Below are 16,863 nucleotides of genomic sequence, written 5' to 3'. Positions count from 1 at the left end.
TACCCCCTGCGACTGGGGTTCCAGCTCCTTCCAGGCCAGGCCAATGTCTGGCACCTGGGACGGGTACAGGAGCCCAGCTCCGCATCGTGACCTTTCCTGTCACTGCTCACTGACACTCTCTGACTACAACTGACACTTCTAGCCCTCCTTCTACCATCCCTCCATCTGGACGGCCCTATTCCCCTCAGGCTGCTCAATGGGTGTCTGGTGGGTGAGGTGCAGAGTGTTCCTCAGGATTTGTGTATACTTGTTCTTAGCAACACCAAAGGGACAGGACTAGAGTTGAGCGCGGTTCGTGGTTCGTGGTTCTCCAGTTCTAGGCTCGAGTGATTTTGGGGCATGTTCTAGATCGAACTAGAACTCGAGCTTTTTGCAAAAGCTCGATAGTTCTAGAAACGTTCGAGAACGGTTCTAGCAGCCAAAAAACAGCTAAATCATAGCTTGGTTTCTGCTGTAATAGTGTAAGTCACTCTGTGAATCAAACTATTATCACATTTCAGTGTATAGTTTGCGTGAACAGCGCCTTCAGATCACTGCTGTTTCTATAATGGCGATCGCCATTTTTTTTTTTTTTTTTCTTGTCTTCCTTCCCTAAGCGCGCGCGTCTTGTGGGGCGGGCCAGCATGTCAGCCAATCACAGACACACACACAGCTAAGTGGACTTTGAGCCAGAGAAGCAACGGCATGTGTGATAGGATCTGCATGTCACATGTCCCTGCATTATAAAACCGGACATTTTCTTCACGGACGCCATTATCTGCCTTCTGCGTCTTTGGTGTCAGACATCACTGTCGCAGCTCCGTCTTGAGTCCTATCGCTGATACAGCTGTATGCGCTGCATACACAGCGTTAGACAGCATAGGGAGAGCACTTTATAGCAGTCCTTTTAAGGGCTCAAACCGGCAGGGTCAGAGTTAAGGTGACAGGTCCTGAAAACAGCGCCAGCGTCTGTGCAGCCAAGGTCAGGGATTTCCTCCCTGCATTTCACCATTAGGAGGGAATAGAAAGGCAGGCTTCCATTCCTCTACCCAGAGCACCACAATCCTGCCACTGTACCCTCTTGTCCTCTGCACACTCCAACTCATAACTAAGCCATTATACTAGCAAACACTCAGTGTACCTAGTGGCATCCTATCTGTGGCTATTGGACTTTGCTATAGTCCCACTAGTGCAAAGACATTTGCAGAGCACGTCTGCCTGCATTGCACACTACAACTAATTATAACTAAGCCATTATACTAGCAAACACTCAGTGTACCTAGTGGCATCCTATACGTGGCTATTGGACTTTGCTATAGTCCCACTAGTGCCAAGACATTTGCAGAGCGCATCTGCCTGCGTTGCACACTCCAACTAATTATAACTAAGCCATTATACTAGCAAACACTTAGTGTACCTAGTGGCATCCTATACGTGGCTATTGGACTTTGCTATAGTCCCACTAGTGCCAAGACATTTGCAGAGCGCATCTGCCTGCGTTGCACACTCCAACTAATTATAACTAAGCCATTATACTAGCACACACTCAGTGTACCTAGTGGCATCCTATACGTGGCTATTGGACTTTGCTATAGTTCCACTAGTGCCAAGACATTTGCAGAGCGCATCTGCCTGCGTTGCACACTCCAACTAATTATAACTAAGCCATTATACTAGCACACACTCAGTGTACCTAGTGGCATCCTATACGTGGCTATTGGACTTTGCTATAGTCCCACTAGTGCCAAGACATTTGCAGAGCGCATCTGCCTGCGTTGCACACTCCAACTAATTATAACTAAGCCATTATACTAGCAAACACTCAGTGTACCTAGTGGCATCCTATACGTGGCTATTGGACTTTGCTATAGTCCCACTAGTGCCAAGACATTTGCAGAGCGCATCTGCCTGCGTTGCACACTTCAACTAATTATAACTAAGCCATTATACTAGCAAACACTTAGTGTACCTAGTGGCATCCTATACGTGGCTATTGGACTTTGCTTTAGTCCCACTAGTGCCAAGACATTTGCAGAGCGCATCTGCCTGCGTTGCACACTCCAACTAATTATAACTAAGCCATTATACTAGCACACACTCAGTGTACCTAGTGGCATCCTATACGTGGCTATTGGACTTTGCTATAGTCCCACTAGTGCCAAGACATTTGCAGAGCGCATCTGCCTGCGTTGCACACTCCAACTAATTATAACTAAGCCATTATACTAGCAAACACTTAGTGTACCTAGTGGCATCCTATACGTGGCTATTGGACTTTGCTTTAGTCCCACTAGTGCCAAGACATTTGCAGAACGCATCTGCCTGCGTTGCACACTCCAACTAATTATAACTAAGCCATTATACTAGCACACACTCAGTGTACCTAGTGGCATCCTATACGTGGCTATTGGACTTTGCTATAGTCCCACTAGTGCCAAGACATTTGCAGAGCGCATCTGCCTGCGTTGCACACTCCAACTAATTATAACTAAGCCATTATACTAGCAAACACTTAGTGTACCTAGTGGCATCCTATACGTGGCTATTGGACTTTGCTATAGTCCCACTAGTGCCAAGACATTTGCAGAGCGCATCTGCCTGCGTTGCACACTCCAACTAATTATAACTAAGCCATTATACTAGCAAACACTTAGTGTACCTAGTGGCATCCTATACGTGGCTATTGGACTTTGCTTTAGTCCCACTAGTGCCAAGACATTTGCAGCACGTCTGCCTGCGTTGCACACTCCAACTAATTATAACTAAGTTACATTGTCAGGGATATTTATTCTTTATTATTCTGCTGTTAATAAAGCTAGACCACCACTGCAATCTTCACCACCTCTCAATTTTTACTACCACATTTTCAGTCCACAATCTTGTCGCAATCAACATGAGTGGCAAAATGACAGATGCTGGTGGAAAGGGGAAGAGGCGTGGTGGAAAAGGCAAAAAAGGTTTTGTCAGTGGGGAAGGTGGCAAAGCTCCATTATCATCTGCTGCAGATAGACCATCTACTAGCAAAAGTAAGATGTCTACTACTTATTGTGGACAATCCGATGTGCTCCCTTTTTTACGGACACGAACAAGAGGAACAAAGATAGATGATGGGCAAAAAAGGAAAATGCTTGAATGGATCTCAAGTGGTCCAACAAGTGCCCTCTCAGCCATCTCAAGTACCGCATCCAAAAAACACCAGTCCTCTGAGTTGTCATCCCAATCACACTTGATTTCTCCCAGCTCTGAAGTCTCCATCAGCCCTGCACAGTATGGTGGAACTGAGATGGCTGAGTCTGCAGAGCTGTTCAGTCACACTATAGCCTGGGAATCAGAGGTCTGCTCCCAAGCTACAGTGAGTACAGAACAGGAAATGGTCTGCAGTGATGCCCAGAACCTTTGTGACTCTGATTCAGGCCGTGAGGACCAAGTTTCTGAGCATAATGTTGACCCTTTGTCACAAACTGTAACACCTGTGGTTATAGACAATGAGGAACATACTGATGAAGATGAGACGCAGATACCCGATTGGGATGACAACTTAAATATTCGGTCAGGGCAAGAAGAGGCTCGGTCTGAGGGGGAGGGGAGTGCAAACACAACAATTGATGATGACGTTCTAGATCCCACCTACTGTCAACCCCCAGTCAGGCACTCGAGGAGGTCAACAGAGGCGGTGGAGGAGGATGCAACCGACGACGAAGTTACCTTGCGCCTTCCTGGACAGAGTCGGAGCACTGGTAGCACGTCTACAACTGCATCCTCAGCCACCACTCTGCCTATGAGCATTATTCGGGGTGGATCAACAGGTCGCATGGCCTCTAAGCCTTGCTTAGCCTGGTCCTTTTTTCACATCGAAAAAGATCGCCCAACTCATGTGATATGTAACATTTGTCATGATTCTGTTAGTAGAGGTCAAAACCTCAGCAGTTTGACAACTTCTTCCATGAATCGTCACATGACTAAATATCATAAGTCCCGGTGGGAAGCTCACCGTGCTGCAATGCGGCCTAGCGGAGCGAACCATCCACCGCCCGCCCCTTCCAGTGCATCCGCGCGCTCTTCATCTTCTAGGACTGTGGGGACAGCTGTCACACCTGTTTTTCCACGCAAAACTTCCACCACTGTAACCGCAACAGGCAGTTTGCTTGTAAGGTCGTCAGTTGGTTTGGAAGGGGAAACAAGTGAGTGTGTACAGCTCTCTCAGACATCGATAGCACCAACGTTGGATGAAGGCAACATCATGTCTCCGCCTGCACTTTCCTCACAAAACTGCATTTTTCCAGGGACACCCTACTCAACACCGTCTACACACAGCAGCCAGATCTCTGTCCCTCAGATGTGGTCAAATAAAAGGCCACTTCCTCCGACCCATGACAAAGCTAAGAGGTTGACTCTATCCCTCTGTAAGCTGTTGGCTACCGAAATGCTGCCTTTCCGCCTAGTGGACACACAGGATTTTAGAGACCTTATGTCTGTCGCTGTGCCCCAGTACCAGATGCCTAGTCGCCACTACTTCTCTAAGAAAGGTGTGCCCGCGCTACACCAGCATGTCGCACACAACATCACCGCTTCCTTGAGAAACTCTGTGTGTGAACGGGTGCATTTCACCACCGATACTTGGACCAGTAAGCATGGACAGGGACGTTACATGTCGCTGACTGGGCACTGGGTAACTATGGTGATAGATGGTGAAGGGTCTGCTGCACAAGTCTTGCCGTCCCCACGACTTGTGTGTCAATCCTCTGTCTGTCCAAGTTCCGCCACTGCTTCTGCATCCTCCACCTCATCTGGGTCCTCCACCTCCGCCCCAAGCCTGCCTGGTCAGGCCACCAGCGTTCTCACTGCGCAGAAGGAATCACGCACCCCTCATTACTATGCTGGCAGCAGAGCGCAACGGCATCAGGCGGTCTTTAGCTTGACATGTCTTGGTAATAAGAGTCACACAGCTGAGGAGTTGTGGTCAGCTCTGCGGTCCGAGTTTAATAAATGGTTGTCTCCACTCAACCTGCAGCCTGGTAAGGCCGTGTGCGACAATGCTGCAAACCTGGGTGCGGCCCTTCGCCTGGGCAAGGTGACACACGTACCTTGTATGGCTCACGTGTTGAACCTTGTCGTGCAGCAATTTTTAACACACTATCCCGGCCTAGATGGCCTTCTGAACAGGGCACGAAAACTGTCTGCTCACTTCCGCCGTTCAAGCGCCGCAGCTGAGCGACTTGCATCGCTCCAGAAGTCTTTCGGCCTGCCGGTTCATCGCCTGAAATGCGATGTGGCGACACGCTGGAATTCAACTCTCCACATGTTACAGCGACTGTGGCAGCACCGCAGAGCCCTGGTGCAATACGTCATGACGTATAGCCTGGGCCAACGAGATGCAGAGGTGGGGCAGATCACCCTGATGGAGTGGTCTCAGATCAAGGACCTATGCACCCTTCTGCACAGTTTCGACATGGCGACGAATATGTTTAGCGCTGACAATGCCATTATCAGCATGACGATTCCAGTCATTTACATGCTGGAGCACACGCTAAACACTATTCGGAGTCAGGGGGTGGGACAACATGAAGGGGAGGAACTACAGGAGGATTCATATGCGCAAGGGACAACAACATCACCAAGGTCCAGACGTTCATCATCACCAACGCAGCAGGCATGGGACCAAGGGGGACAGGGATCGACAAGGGCGCATAGTAGCAGGCGAAATGTTGAGCAAGGTGCAGGAGAACATGAAGAAATGGAGGACGAACTGTCCATGGACATGGAAGACTCAGCGGATGAGGGAGACCTTGGTCAAATTTCAGTTGAAAGAGGTTGGGGTCAGATGTCAGAGGAAGAAAGAACGGGTAGCACCTCTATGCCACAAACACAGCGTGGACTTGGTCCGCATGGCTGCGCAAGACACATGAGTGCCTTTTTGTTGCACTACCTCCAACATGACAGTCGTATTGTCAAAATTAGAAGTGATGATGACTACTGGATTGCCACACTATTAGATCCCCGGTACAAGTCCAAATTTTGTGACATAATTCCAGCCATAGAAAGGGACGCACGTATGCAGGAGTATCAGCAGAAGCTGTTACTAGATCTTAGCTCGGCTTTTCCACCAAACAACCGTGCAGGTGCAGGGAGTGAATCTCCCAGTTGTAACTTGACAAACATGGGACGGTCTCGTCATCTTCAACAGTCTACCCGTACCAGTAGGACCGTATCTGGTGCCGATAACAGCAATTTTATGGAATCTTTTCATAATTTTTTTAGACCCTCTTTTGCAAGGCCACCAGAGACAACAAGTCTGACACATAGTCAACGGCTGGAGAGGATGATACAGGAGTATCTCCAAATGAACATCGATGCCATGACTGTGCAACTGGAGCCTTGCTCCTTTTGGGCTTCAAACCTAGAAAAATGGCCAGAGCTCGCAACTTACGCCTTGGAGATTTTGTCGTGTCCAGCTGCCAGTGTTGTCTCTGAACGTGTATTCAGTGCTGCTGGGTGTGTGCTGACAGATAAGCGCACGCGTCTGTCCAGTGACAATGTGGACAGACTGACGTTCATCAAAATGAACAAGTCATGGATCCAGAAGGAATTTACTACCCCTGTGTCATCCTGGGGAGAGTAAATGCTTGTTGATTTGGAATGTGCTTGATGCAAATCAAAGCATCCTGTTTGCAACTAGGGCACAAGTGCTGCCACTGAATGGGTGGGTGTGTGGGGCCCAATTTTTGGAAAAAAAGGGAGACTCCGCTTGGAGTAACCCTTGCTTACATTGTTTTTAAAAGAAGCCAAGATGAACAGAGCTGGGATCAGGAAAGACTTTGCTACCTACCCTGGTGTCATCCTGGGGACGGTTAATTATGGCGTATTTTTGAATGTGCTTGATGCAAATGTACCTGTGAAGTGTACAACTAGGGCACAACTGCTGCCACTGAAGGGGTGGGTGTGTGTGGGGCCCAATTTTTGGAAAAAAGGGAGACTCCGCTTGGAGTAACCCTTGCTTACATTGTTTTTAAAAGAAGCCAAGATGAACAGAGCTGGGATCAGGAAAGACTTTGCTACCTACCCCGGTGTCATCCTGGGGACGGATAAGAATGGCGTATTTTTGAATGTGCTTGATGCAAATGTAGCTGTGAAGTGTACAACTAGGGCACAACTGCTGCCACTGAAGGGGTGGGTGTGTGTGGGGCCCAATTTTTGGAAAAAAGGGAGACTCCGCTTGGAGTAACCCTTGCTTACATTGTTTTTAAAAGAAGCCAAGATGAACAGAGCTGGGATCAGGAAAGACTTTGCTACCTACCCCGGTGTCATCCTGGGGACGGATAAAAATGGCGTATTTTTGAATGTGCTTGATGCAAATGTAGCTGTGAAGTGTACAACTAGGGCACAACTGCTGCCACTGAAGGGGTGGGTGTGTGTGGGGCCCAATTTTTGGAAAAAAGGGAGACTCCGCTTGGAGTAACCCTTGATTGCTGTGTTTTTTATAAATGATCCAAGCTGCACAGAGCTGGGATCAGGAAAGACTTAGCTACCTACCCTGGTGTCATCCTGGGGACGGTTAATTATGGCGTATTTTTGAATGTGCTTGATGCAAATCTAGCTGTGAAGTGTGCAACTGGGGCACAAGTGCTACCACTGAAGGGGTGGGTGTGTGTGTGGCCCAATTTTTGGAAAAAAGGGAGACTCCGCTTGGAGTCACCTTGCGGTGTTTTACATGATTTTAGAAGGGCGTGCCATGCCTATATCTGTGTGTCCTCCTCTTTTTCCTTGTCCAGCTGTTTTGTTTTCGCATGAGTATATGTCCTTGTCACTTTCCAATGTGTTTGAGTTGTTTGTCACCTTTAGGACACCTTTGAGGGTGTTTTCTAGGTGTTTTTCTGTGTTTGTGATTGCCTGCCATTGTTTCCTATGCAGTTCGAGTTCGGTTCGTCGAACGTTCGACGAACCGAACTCGAACGGGAGGTCCGTTCGGCGAACCAACCTCGAGCCGAACCGCGACCGGTTCGCTCATCTCTAGACAGGACCCGTAACCAAGGAAGAGCGGGTACCATGCAGAAGAGCAGATTGCACGTCACCCTTGTGACGACCTGATAGGCCAGGGCGTCACACTAGCAACTCAAGCCTATCCTCAACATCAGTACCACTAGTTAAAACCTGGAAGTCACTTATGATGACACAGCTTTTGGTCTCAATCAAACAGCATATTCTGAGATGGCAAAAAAAAACCTCTACTAGATATGAGAAGATGAAAATCATAAATTATTCCTTATAGTTGGCGGTCCATTTACATATTGTGCATTGCAATCCAACACTTTTAGGTTTAGATATTTGGTACTGTTGGTTTGCAACCCATACACCATCTAACAGGAGCTGTCTGTCCACTCATTACTGCAGAGGGTTCCAGGCCTGCCATAATCTTCAGTGTAAGTTATGTTTTCTTAGATTCATCTACATGTATGATGTCAGAGTGGATCATGTGGTCCCCATGTAGTGTCACCTGTGGACTGGGAATGAGATCACGAGAACGATATGTAAAGCAATTTCCAGAAGATGGATCAATGTGTAAAGTCCCAACAGAAGAAACAGAGAAATGTATAGTCAATGAAGAATGTGGTAAGTCAAACTCTTATTTATTTTCTGTTCTAAAGTTATTTTTCAGTAATAGAAGTCTATTTTTAAGAAGTAATTTCATCAAAGACTCAGTTTTGATTCATAATCAATTAAATTATAATGCAAAACTAATAGAAGCTGTATAATATTGTAATTTACCACAATGAACATGTTGCAATGGAAATATTCACTTTCGCCAATATTTTTAATTTTATGCATATATATGATCTACATTAAAATATTAGTAGCTTTGAAATACTTACATTGCTTAACCTGTACAGTTCCTATGTTATAATTAAAGATGAATGAACCTGTTTGGTAAAGGTTTGCCAATTTCAAATTAGGTACGAGCCTTAGCTTATTCGTTTGGGCTTGGCAACCCCAAGCACTTTCCCCAAAAGTCTGTAATGTTAGTTTTTGTTCGTTTTCTGCCCCCAAATGCTGGCCGCATTTCCAAAAATGCTTTTTTTAATAGCATTTTCTGCTTTTGTATAGGATTGCGGTGCTGTCTGATGGGAGAAGGCTTTTGGGGCATGACACCATTTCTTCCCTAACTTTATTTGTGGATGTTGCTACAGCCAATTACGGCGCAGAAAACATCCACAAGGTTCAGACAGAAGGGCTTCTGTGACTGGCGTCATTTCGTGAATGTTATTCAATAGGGAAGCTGCTGCTGCTTGTAGATAGTAAGACTAGGAGTTTAATGCTAAGCAGTTTGTTTCTGTGAGCACATAAATTGCGGACATGTTGCGTCGGCACCATTTTGTCAATGGGAAACTTTAGGGAAGGTGCTGTCGTTGGTGCTGCTAGACAGTGAGCTTAGTTAGGGGTTTAATGCTAGGTAGTTGAGATAGATAGGAGAGCGGTAGTTTAGGATAGGGATGTGCAGTGTAGGTGAGCTTAGTTATTGGTTTAATGCTAGGTAGTTGAGATAAATAGGACAGCGGTAGTTTAGAATAGGGACATGCAGTGTAGGGAAAGGTATGTGTTTGTGTGTTTGTGTGTTTGTGTGTTTGTGTGTTTGTGTGTTTGTGTGCTTGTGTGTGTGTGTGTGTGTGTGTGTGTGTGTGTGTGTGCGCGTGCGTGCGTGTGTGCATGTGCCACAAATCGGCACATTTCATGATCGAAATAGGGAATGGTACTTGTAGTGCCTGCTAAAGCGTTGACAGTGAAGCATGTAAATTGGCATTACGTATTACTGCCTGCTCAAAAGTATGTAAACACATATATAGGTATTGCTAGTTAGCATTGCCTGGTCTAAAAAGTTGCTAGTGAAGTATCCAAAAAGTGTTTCTTGCCAATTTTAATTGCCTGCTGAAAAGTACGCAAACCCATTTTTAGGTATTGGTGTTTAGCAGCCTAAAAAGGTGTATGGGAACTATCTAAAAAGTGGTTCTTGGCAATTTTAAGTGCCTGCTGAAGATGCAGCAAACACAGTTCTAGGTATTGATACTTGTTAGTGCCTGGCCAAAAAGAAATTGTTAGTTAGGGAAGTATGTAAAAAGTGGTTCTTGGTAGAGATGAGTGAACCTCTGGAGGTTTGGTTCGCTGATCCGATCCAAACAAGGTATGCGTTCGCAAACCTATATGAAACTGAACTTTGAACTTTTATTAAACCTTTTCGAACCCCATTGAATTCAATGGTTGGCCAAACGTAAGGCACAGAAAACACCTTTGGAGGGGTCGAAAAGCTTCTAAAACAGCTGTTTTGGCATAGCCGCTAGCTTTCTAGGCTATTGACAGAAGAAATATAGAGGTGGATGAGAGGCGGTATACTGCTGATGCTCCCATACCCCTGCAAGTACAGACAAGACACAACTTGGAGACCTATGTAGTAGTCTCGAATAGAGATGAGTTAACCTGTCCGATATACGCTCGACAATCTCAGGTTTGTTACGAGTCTGCGCATGTTCTTTCAGGCTTGGCAAACACGAGTCCATTCCCCAAAACTCGGTAATGCTCGTTTACATTCGTTTGCTGGCTGCGTTTCCATAAATTTATTTTTAGTAGCATCTTCTTGTTTTGTCTAGGATTGCAGTGCTGTTTTTTGATGTGCGAATGTGTAAAATCAATGCAGGAGGCAGGGACTCTGCCCCACGAGAAGGCCTTTGGAGCGTGGCTGTTTTTTTTTTTTTTTTGCTGATCTTTATTTGCAAATGTTCAGGCAGCCAATCACGATGCAGGAAACATTATCAAGCTAGAGACAAAAGGGCTTCTGTGATTGGCTTGCTAAGTCACATGTCAGCAGCCATTTCGCCATTTCGCCTCGGCATCATTTTGTGAATGTTTTTCAATAGGGAAGCTGATGGTAGATAGTGAAATTAAGAGTTTAATGCTAGGCAGGTTTGCTAGATAAGTCGGCGAAAGTTTAGAATAGGGATGCACAGTAAAGGGAGAGGTTTTGTTGTTCCATTAATCGGCACATGAAATCATATAAATAGGGATTGCAGGTACTTGTAGTGCATCAGAAACCGTTTAGGCCAACAATAGTTCAGAATAGAGACGTGCACTGTAGGGATAGGTGTTGTGCCACAAATAAGCACATGAGGTCATACAAATAGGGATTATAGGTACTTGTAGTTCATGAAAAGCAGTTGCCAGGCTGTGAGGAATCCAAATAGGTCTTGCAGGAGCACAGGGCTCTAGTGGCAGCAGCGGCAGCACCATCTTTATGGAGGTGGCCAGGATCGGCGGGGTCAGACCGGTGGGGGAGGAGCATGGAGGACAGCATGGCAGCATCGGGGGCAGAAGAATGGCGTGGGCATGCCCCAAGCAGACGTACACAGGGATGGTCAGCACATGGAGCGCCAGGGACGGTACCGCATGCCATTGAATTTTCGGGTGGATCGGGTTACAGGTCAAGCCTGCCGGACAGTGGGCTCCCTGGACCAGGGTCCAGTGAGGAGGACAACATCGCGGAGGACAACATCACGGAGGACAACATCGCGGAAAACAGCATCGTGGATGACATCACTGGCGGCGACGAACGGGTTGCAGTGCGACGTGGAGGACACGTGACGGCTCTTTCGGGGCCCTCTCGAAGTCAGCCTGGTAAGACCACGGTTTTTCTTATTACTAGTGTGTCTGGTTTTGCGGTTGGTTGTGAGTCTGGTGGGATGAGTGGCACGCAGGGTTTGAATGTGGTCTCTGGTGGTATGGGTGGTTTGCCTGGTGGCCCAAGTGGTGGGCAGGGTCTGAATGTGGTGCCTGGTGATGGCAATCTGGTGTATGAATTGTTGCGGTTAGTTAGGGGTCTATTTGCCCCTGTGGGGGGCCCTAGCACGGTTTGGCAGGGTGCGTCTGGCATGGTGGTACAGGATAATTTGGGCTCTACAGCTGGTGCGGTAGCTAGCGGAAATGGTGTTAGTGTGCTAGGCGTGGCGGCTCCAGTGATCTCGTCAGCGGCTACGGTAGATGCAGTCCGGTTGGACGACAAGGCGAAAGGGGAGGTGTATGTATGCTTCGATGGACCATTGGGGGCGCATCTGAAACAGGAGGTTAGGGAGAAAATAAGGAAAGACGAATACGTGGAAATATTTTCTTTGCTTCCTTTGGAGAAGTTTAACCTTGATCGGGTTAAACTGGATGAGAGTAGAAAAGATGAGGAGGCGTTATCGCCTTATTCCTCACACTTTTCAGAATTGGTTGCAAGTGTTTGTGATATTGGCCAGCGTGGTAGGGAAAAAGGCTCCGGACAATTGTTCGCCTTTTTTTGTTATTTGGACACAATAAGTGAGGCGTACAGGACTTATGCGGGGATTGCTTGGCTACGTTATGACGAGCAGTTTCGTCAGCGGAAAGCGGTTAGACCCAGTCTACGGTGGGATCACAAAGACATTAGCTTATGGATGCGGCTGATGGCTGCGCCGAGGTTGACCTCGCAGTCCTTTCCAGGGAATTCCGGTGGGGGATCATTTGTCTCCTCGCCGGGGCCCAAAAAAGGCGTCTGTTGGCAGTTCAACGAAAAGGAATGCCGATTTGGGTCCAACTGCCGGTTCAAACATGAGTGTTCGGGCTGTGGCGGCACCCACAGTTACCTCAAGTGCTTTAGGAAAGGAAAAGGGAAGGCCACAGAGTCTTCGGCAAAAAGGGAGAACTCCGGTGAGGGCCGTTCTTAAGTAGATACTCAGATCAGGAGGCGGCAGCATTGTTGCGTGAGGGTTTTAGTTTCAGTATTAAAATACCATCAATTGTTGAGCCTGGCGAGATTCGTTTGAAGAATTTGCAGTCGACTCGCTTACATAGAGAGATTGTTTCAGAGAAGTTGCACAAGGAGGTGGAATTAAGACGGATGGCGGGGCCATTTGATGATCCTCCATTGCCTGACTTGGTGGTGTCCTCGTTGGGTTTGGTTCCAAAAAAGGAAACTAATAAGTTTCGGCTGATTCATCATTTGTCTTATCCTACCGGTAGGTCGGTGAATGACGGTATTGATCCTGAGTTAGTATTGGTATCGTATGTTTGTTTTGATAGGGTGGTGGAATGGCTGAGGAAGTTGGGCCGGGGTTCACTTTTGGCTAAGACGGACGTTGAGGCTGCCTTCCGCCTTTTACCTGTGCACACAGAAAGTTTTCATATTTTGGGGTGTTGGTGGGAGAATAAGTTTTACGTAGATTGTTGTCTGCCTATGGGCTGTTCAATTTCATGTTCCTATTTTGAGAAGTTTAGTTGTTTTTTGGAGTGGGTAATTAAGGAGGAGGTGGGCTTGGATTCAGTGTTGCATTACTTGGATGAATTTTTGTGTATGGGGCCTGCTGGATCTTCGCAGTGTGCCCTTTTGCTACGGACAGTGGAGCAGGTTGCTCGCCGCTTTGGCGTTCCGTTGGCGCCTGAGAAGACGGAGAGTCCGGTTACGGTTTTGAAGTTTTTGGGATTTGAGTTGGATATAGTTGCCATGGAATGCTGCTTGCCGGAGGACAAGTTGTTGGATTTGAGGTCTTGTGTTCAAAGGGCCTTGGAAGCCAAAAAACTTCGCTTAAAGGATTTCAGTCCCTTCTGGGAAAGCTTAATTTCGCTTGTAATATTTTGCCGATGGGAAGAGTCTTTTCTTGGCGTTTGGCCCAAGCCACTACCGGCGTGTCTCACACTTTGCACTTTATACGTCTGAAGGACGAGCACAAGGCAGACCTAAGAGTGTGGTCCCGTTTTTTACAGATGTAAAATGGCTGGTCCTTGCGGTTCGGGAAGTGGTGTCGAATGAGGAGTTGGTCCTTTATATGGACGCGGCTGGGTCCAGTGGCTTTGGGGCAAACTTCGGTAGAAGATGGTGTGTCGCCAAGTGGCCTGAATCTTGGTGGGTTTCCGGTTTGACTAGGAATCTGGCCTTGTTGGAACTTTTTCCTAATGTTGTGGCTGTAGAGGTTTGGGGACAAGACCTGAGAGACAGAAAGGTGCGTTGTATGTGTGACAACCTGAGGGTAGTTCAGTGTGTCAATAAGCTGACAGCGGATTCCCCTCCAGTGGTGGATCTTTTGAGGCATATGGTGTTGCAATGTTTGGAGCTTAATATGTGGATTTGTGCAGTACATGTGCCGGGGGTATTGAATTCCGTGGCTGACGCTTTATCTCACTTCCAGTAGGACTGTTTTCGAGTGTTGGCACCCGACACGGTGCAGCAGGAGACCGTATGGCCCGTCTGGTTGTGGGACCTGGTTTGCGACCAGCCTGGGAATTGATCCAAAAGTCGGTGGCGCCCAGTACTTGGCGGAGCTATACTGCAGCCTGGGATCATTGGCTCGAGTTGGTTGACGAGGTTGGGGGGTGATGTACCTGAAGGTGACAGGGTTTATTTAGTGTTGTTCATGTTGGGCAGAGTGAGTGAAGAAGGATTGTCATGGTCGGCGGTTGCTGGCAGACTGGCTGGCATGGCTTTCTTTTTTTAATTGCTGGGCTGAAAGGACGTCACTAAAGATTTCATGGTGCGTCAGGCGTTGAAGGGCTACCGGAAGAAAGGGGCGCGTCAGGATCTTAGGCACCCTGTGTCTTTTGAACTGCTGGGTAATTTGCTTTTGGTATTGCCTCAGGTGTGTTTTTCGGAGTATGAATGTCGTTTGTTTGGGGCCGCGTTTGTTTTGGCCTTCTTTGGTGCTTTTAAGATTAGTGAGCTGGTTAGTAGGAACACAAAGAGTCACGGAGGTTTGTTGTTGGAGGATGTGGAATGTGGGGTGGATGTGGTACGGTGTTGTTTGAAATGTTCTAAAACGGAACAGCTGGGTCGAGGCCGTGTGGTAGAACTGTTTGGTGTACCGGGTTTAGTGGAGTGTCCAGTCAGACAGGTGTCGTTGTTTTTTGAGGTGAGGGGAACCCACGCGGGGTCCTTTTTGTCTCATCAAGACAGGTCAGCCTTGTCCGGACACCAGTTTGTCTGCATCTTTCAGAGGTGCCTGCAGTGTTTGCGTCCCATTCCTTCCGGATTGGGGCAACGACTCAGGCGGCTCGTTGGGGCCTGAGCGCGCAGACTGTCCGCAAGATTGTACGCTGGGAATCAGCTAGGTAAAAATCTTACGTTCGGCCTGCCCTGTTGTAAGATGTTCATGTTGTCACCTTTTGTCTCATAGGTTTACCATTGTTGGTGTGGGTGCTAGGTCACTCATATGTCTACTGGGGCGCTCTTCGGGCAGGCGTCAGACCCAATGGACATCAATTGGGGGTCCCCAGAGATAAGGCGACGGTGCCATGTGCATGGATCGGTGTTAGTGGCATGATGTGGAGGGAAGTTTTGCCTACCTGGCGATTGCATCTCCCCTTACACTTCCCGCCCAGTCCACCTGTCGGTTGTGCATCCCTTCCTTCTTCCTCCACCCTCTCTCAGCAGAGCAACCAGCCCTCATGCAGGTTTGGTCACGTAAAATAGCATTTCCTCCCACACTTGAGAAAGCAAAGTGCTTGAACTTGACCATATCAAAATTGATGGCCACAGAAATTCTGCCTTTCCGGCTTTTGGTTATAGATGCTTTACTAAAACTCCTGGCCATCGCAGTCCCCCAGTACCAGTTGTGCAGTTGCTATTAATTCTCTAATAAAGCTGTGCTTGCACTACACCATCAAGTCGAAGCCAAGATTATCTTTTACTTGGAAAGCTCTGTGTCTCCCAGGATACATTTCAACACGGACACCTGGACTAGCAAGCATGGGCAGGGGTGTTATATCTCACTGACTGGGCATTGGGTTACTCTGGTGACTGTGGGGACAGGTGAGGAAGGGGCTGCTTCCAAAGTGTTGAAATCCCCAAGGCTTGTGTGCCAAAATTCTGATTCTACCACTTCCTCTTCTGCATCCCCCACCTCCTCTAGGACCCTTAACCTATCTCTTAATGTAACAAAAAGAGTGCAGATTATCCCTCCCACCTCTGTACAGCTCGGCTAGGGCTCAACGCAATCAGTCAGTGCTGGAATTAATCTGCATCAGAGACCGCAGTCATACAGTTGCAGAGTTGTGGAAAGCTACCCAGGTCAATTTTCATCAATGGCTGTATCCACTAAACTTGGAGCCAGAGAATGCCATATGCAACAATGGTGCAAACCTGTTATCAGCCCTATGCCTGGGCAAAAATCACACACGTGCCTTGCATAGTTTATGTTCTGAACCTAGTTGTACAGACATGTCTAGCTCAGTATCCCAGTATTGATGCGCTGCTGCAAAAGGCACAGTTGCTGTGTGCTCATATCTGCCGTTCGCACCCCAAGGCTAATCGACTGGCAATAATACAATAGAGTTTCGGCCTACCGGTTCACCACTTGATATGCGATGTGCCGACACAGTGGAATTCCACTCTGCACATGTTGCAGCAACTATGCTTTGAGGTATAACTTTGAACAAGGCAGTACGGAGGTGGGGCAAATTATGTTTGCGGACTGGGCACAGATCAAGACCCTCTGCACCCTCCTTGACACTTTGAAATGGCTACAAACATGGTTAGCGCTGACAATGCCATCATCAGCATCACTATTCCACTCATCTACTGTACATGTTGGAGCAGACTCTCAATAATCTGCAGGAGGAGGTTGAGCTCACAGAGGAAGAGGAGGAAGCATAGTAGGATGAGGAAGGGATAACATTTCATGGAATGTCCAGACAGTTGTCACACTGGCGGGTGTCACAGGAGAATGTAGGCAATCGATCAAGGTGGGCTCAAGGTAACAGAAAACTAGTAGTGAAGGTGAAGAAGTTGAGTACCAAATGGAGGAGGAAGATTTGATGGGGGCAGAAAACTCTGGAGACGAAGAAGATATTCGTTCCATTTCTCTTGACCGTGGTTGGTGTGAGGAGATAGAGGAGCCA

General features: G+C 47.5%; 1 protein-coding gene across 2 annotated transcripts in view; it reads left to right on the top strand.

Annotated features, from left to right (window-relative positions):
* SPON1 (spondin 1) overlaps positions 1 to 16,863 on the top strand; it is a 2,596,838-nt gene that overhangs the window by 2,198,405 nt on the left and 381,570 nt on the right. For both annotated transcript variants that reach the window (XM_075326637.1, XM_075326638.1), the window contains exon 12: positions 8,416 to 8,586. In XM_075326637.1, coding sequence (XP_075182752.1) covers positions 8,416 to 8,586 — 171 coding nt within the window. The remainder of the gene's footprint in view (positions 1 to 8,415; positions 8,587 to 16,863) is intronic.

This window comes from Anomaloglossus baeobatrachus, chromosome 10 (assembly GCF_048569485.1).
Source record: "Anomaloglossus baeobatrachus isolate aAnoBae1 chromosome 10, aAnoBae1.hap1, whole genome shotgun sequence".
In the NCBI taxonomy this organism is placed as follows: Eukaryota; Metazoa; Chordata; class Amphibia; order Anura; family Aromobatidae; genus Anomaloglossus; species Anomaloglossus baeobatrachus.
This window is presented reverse-complemented; position numbering and strand designations above follow the sequence as displayed.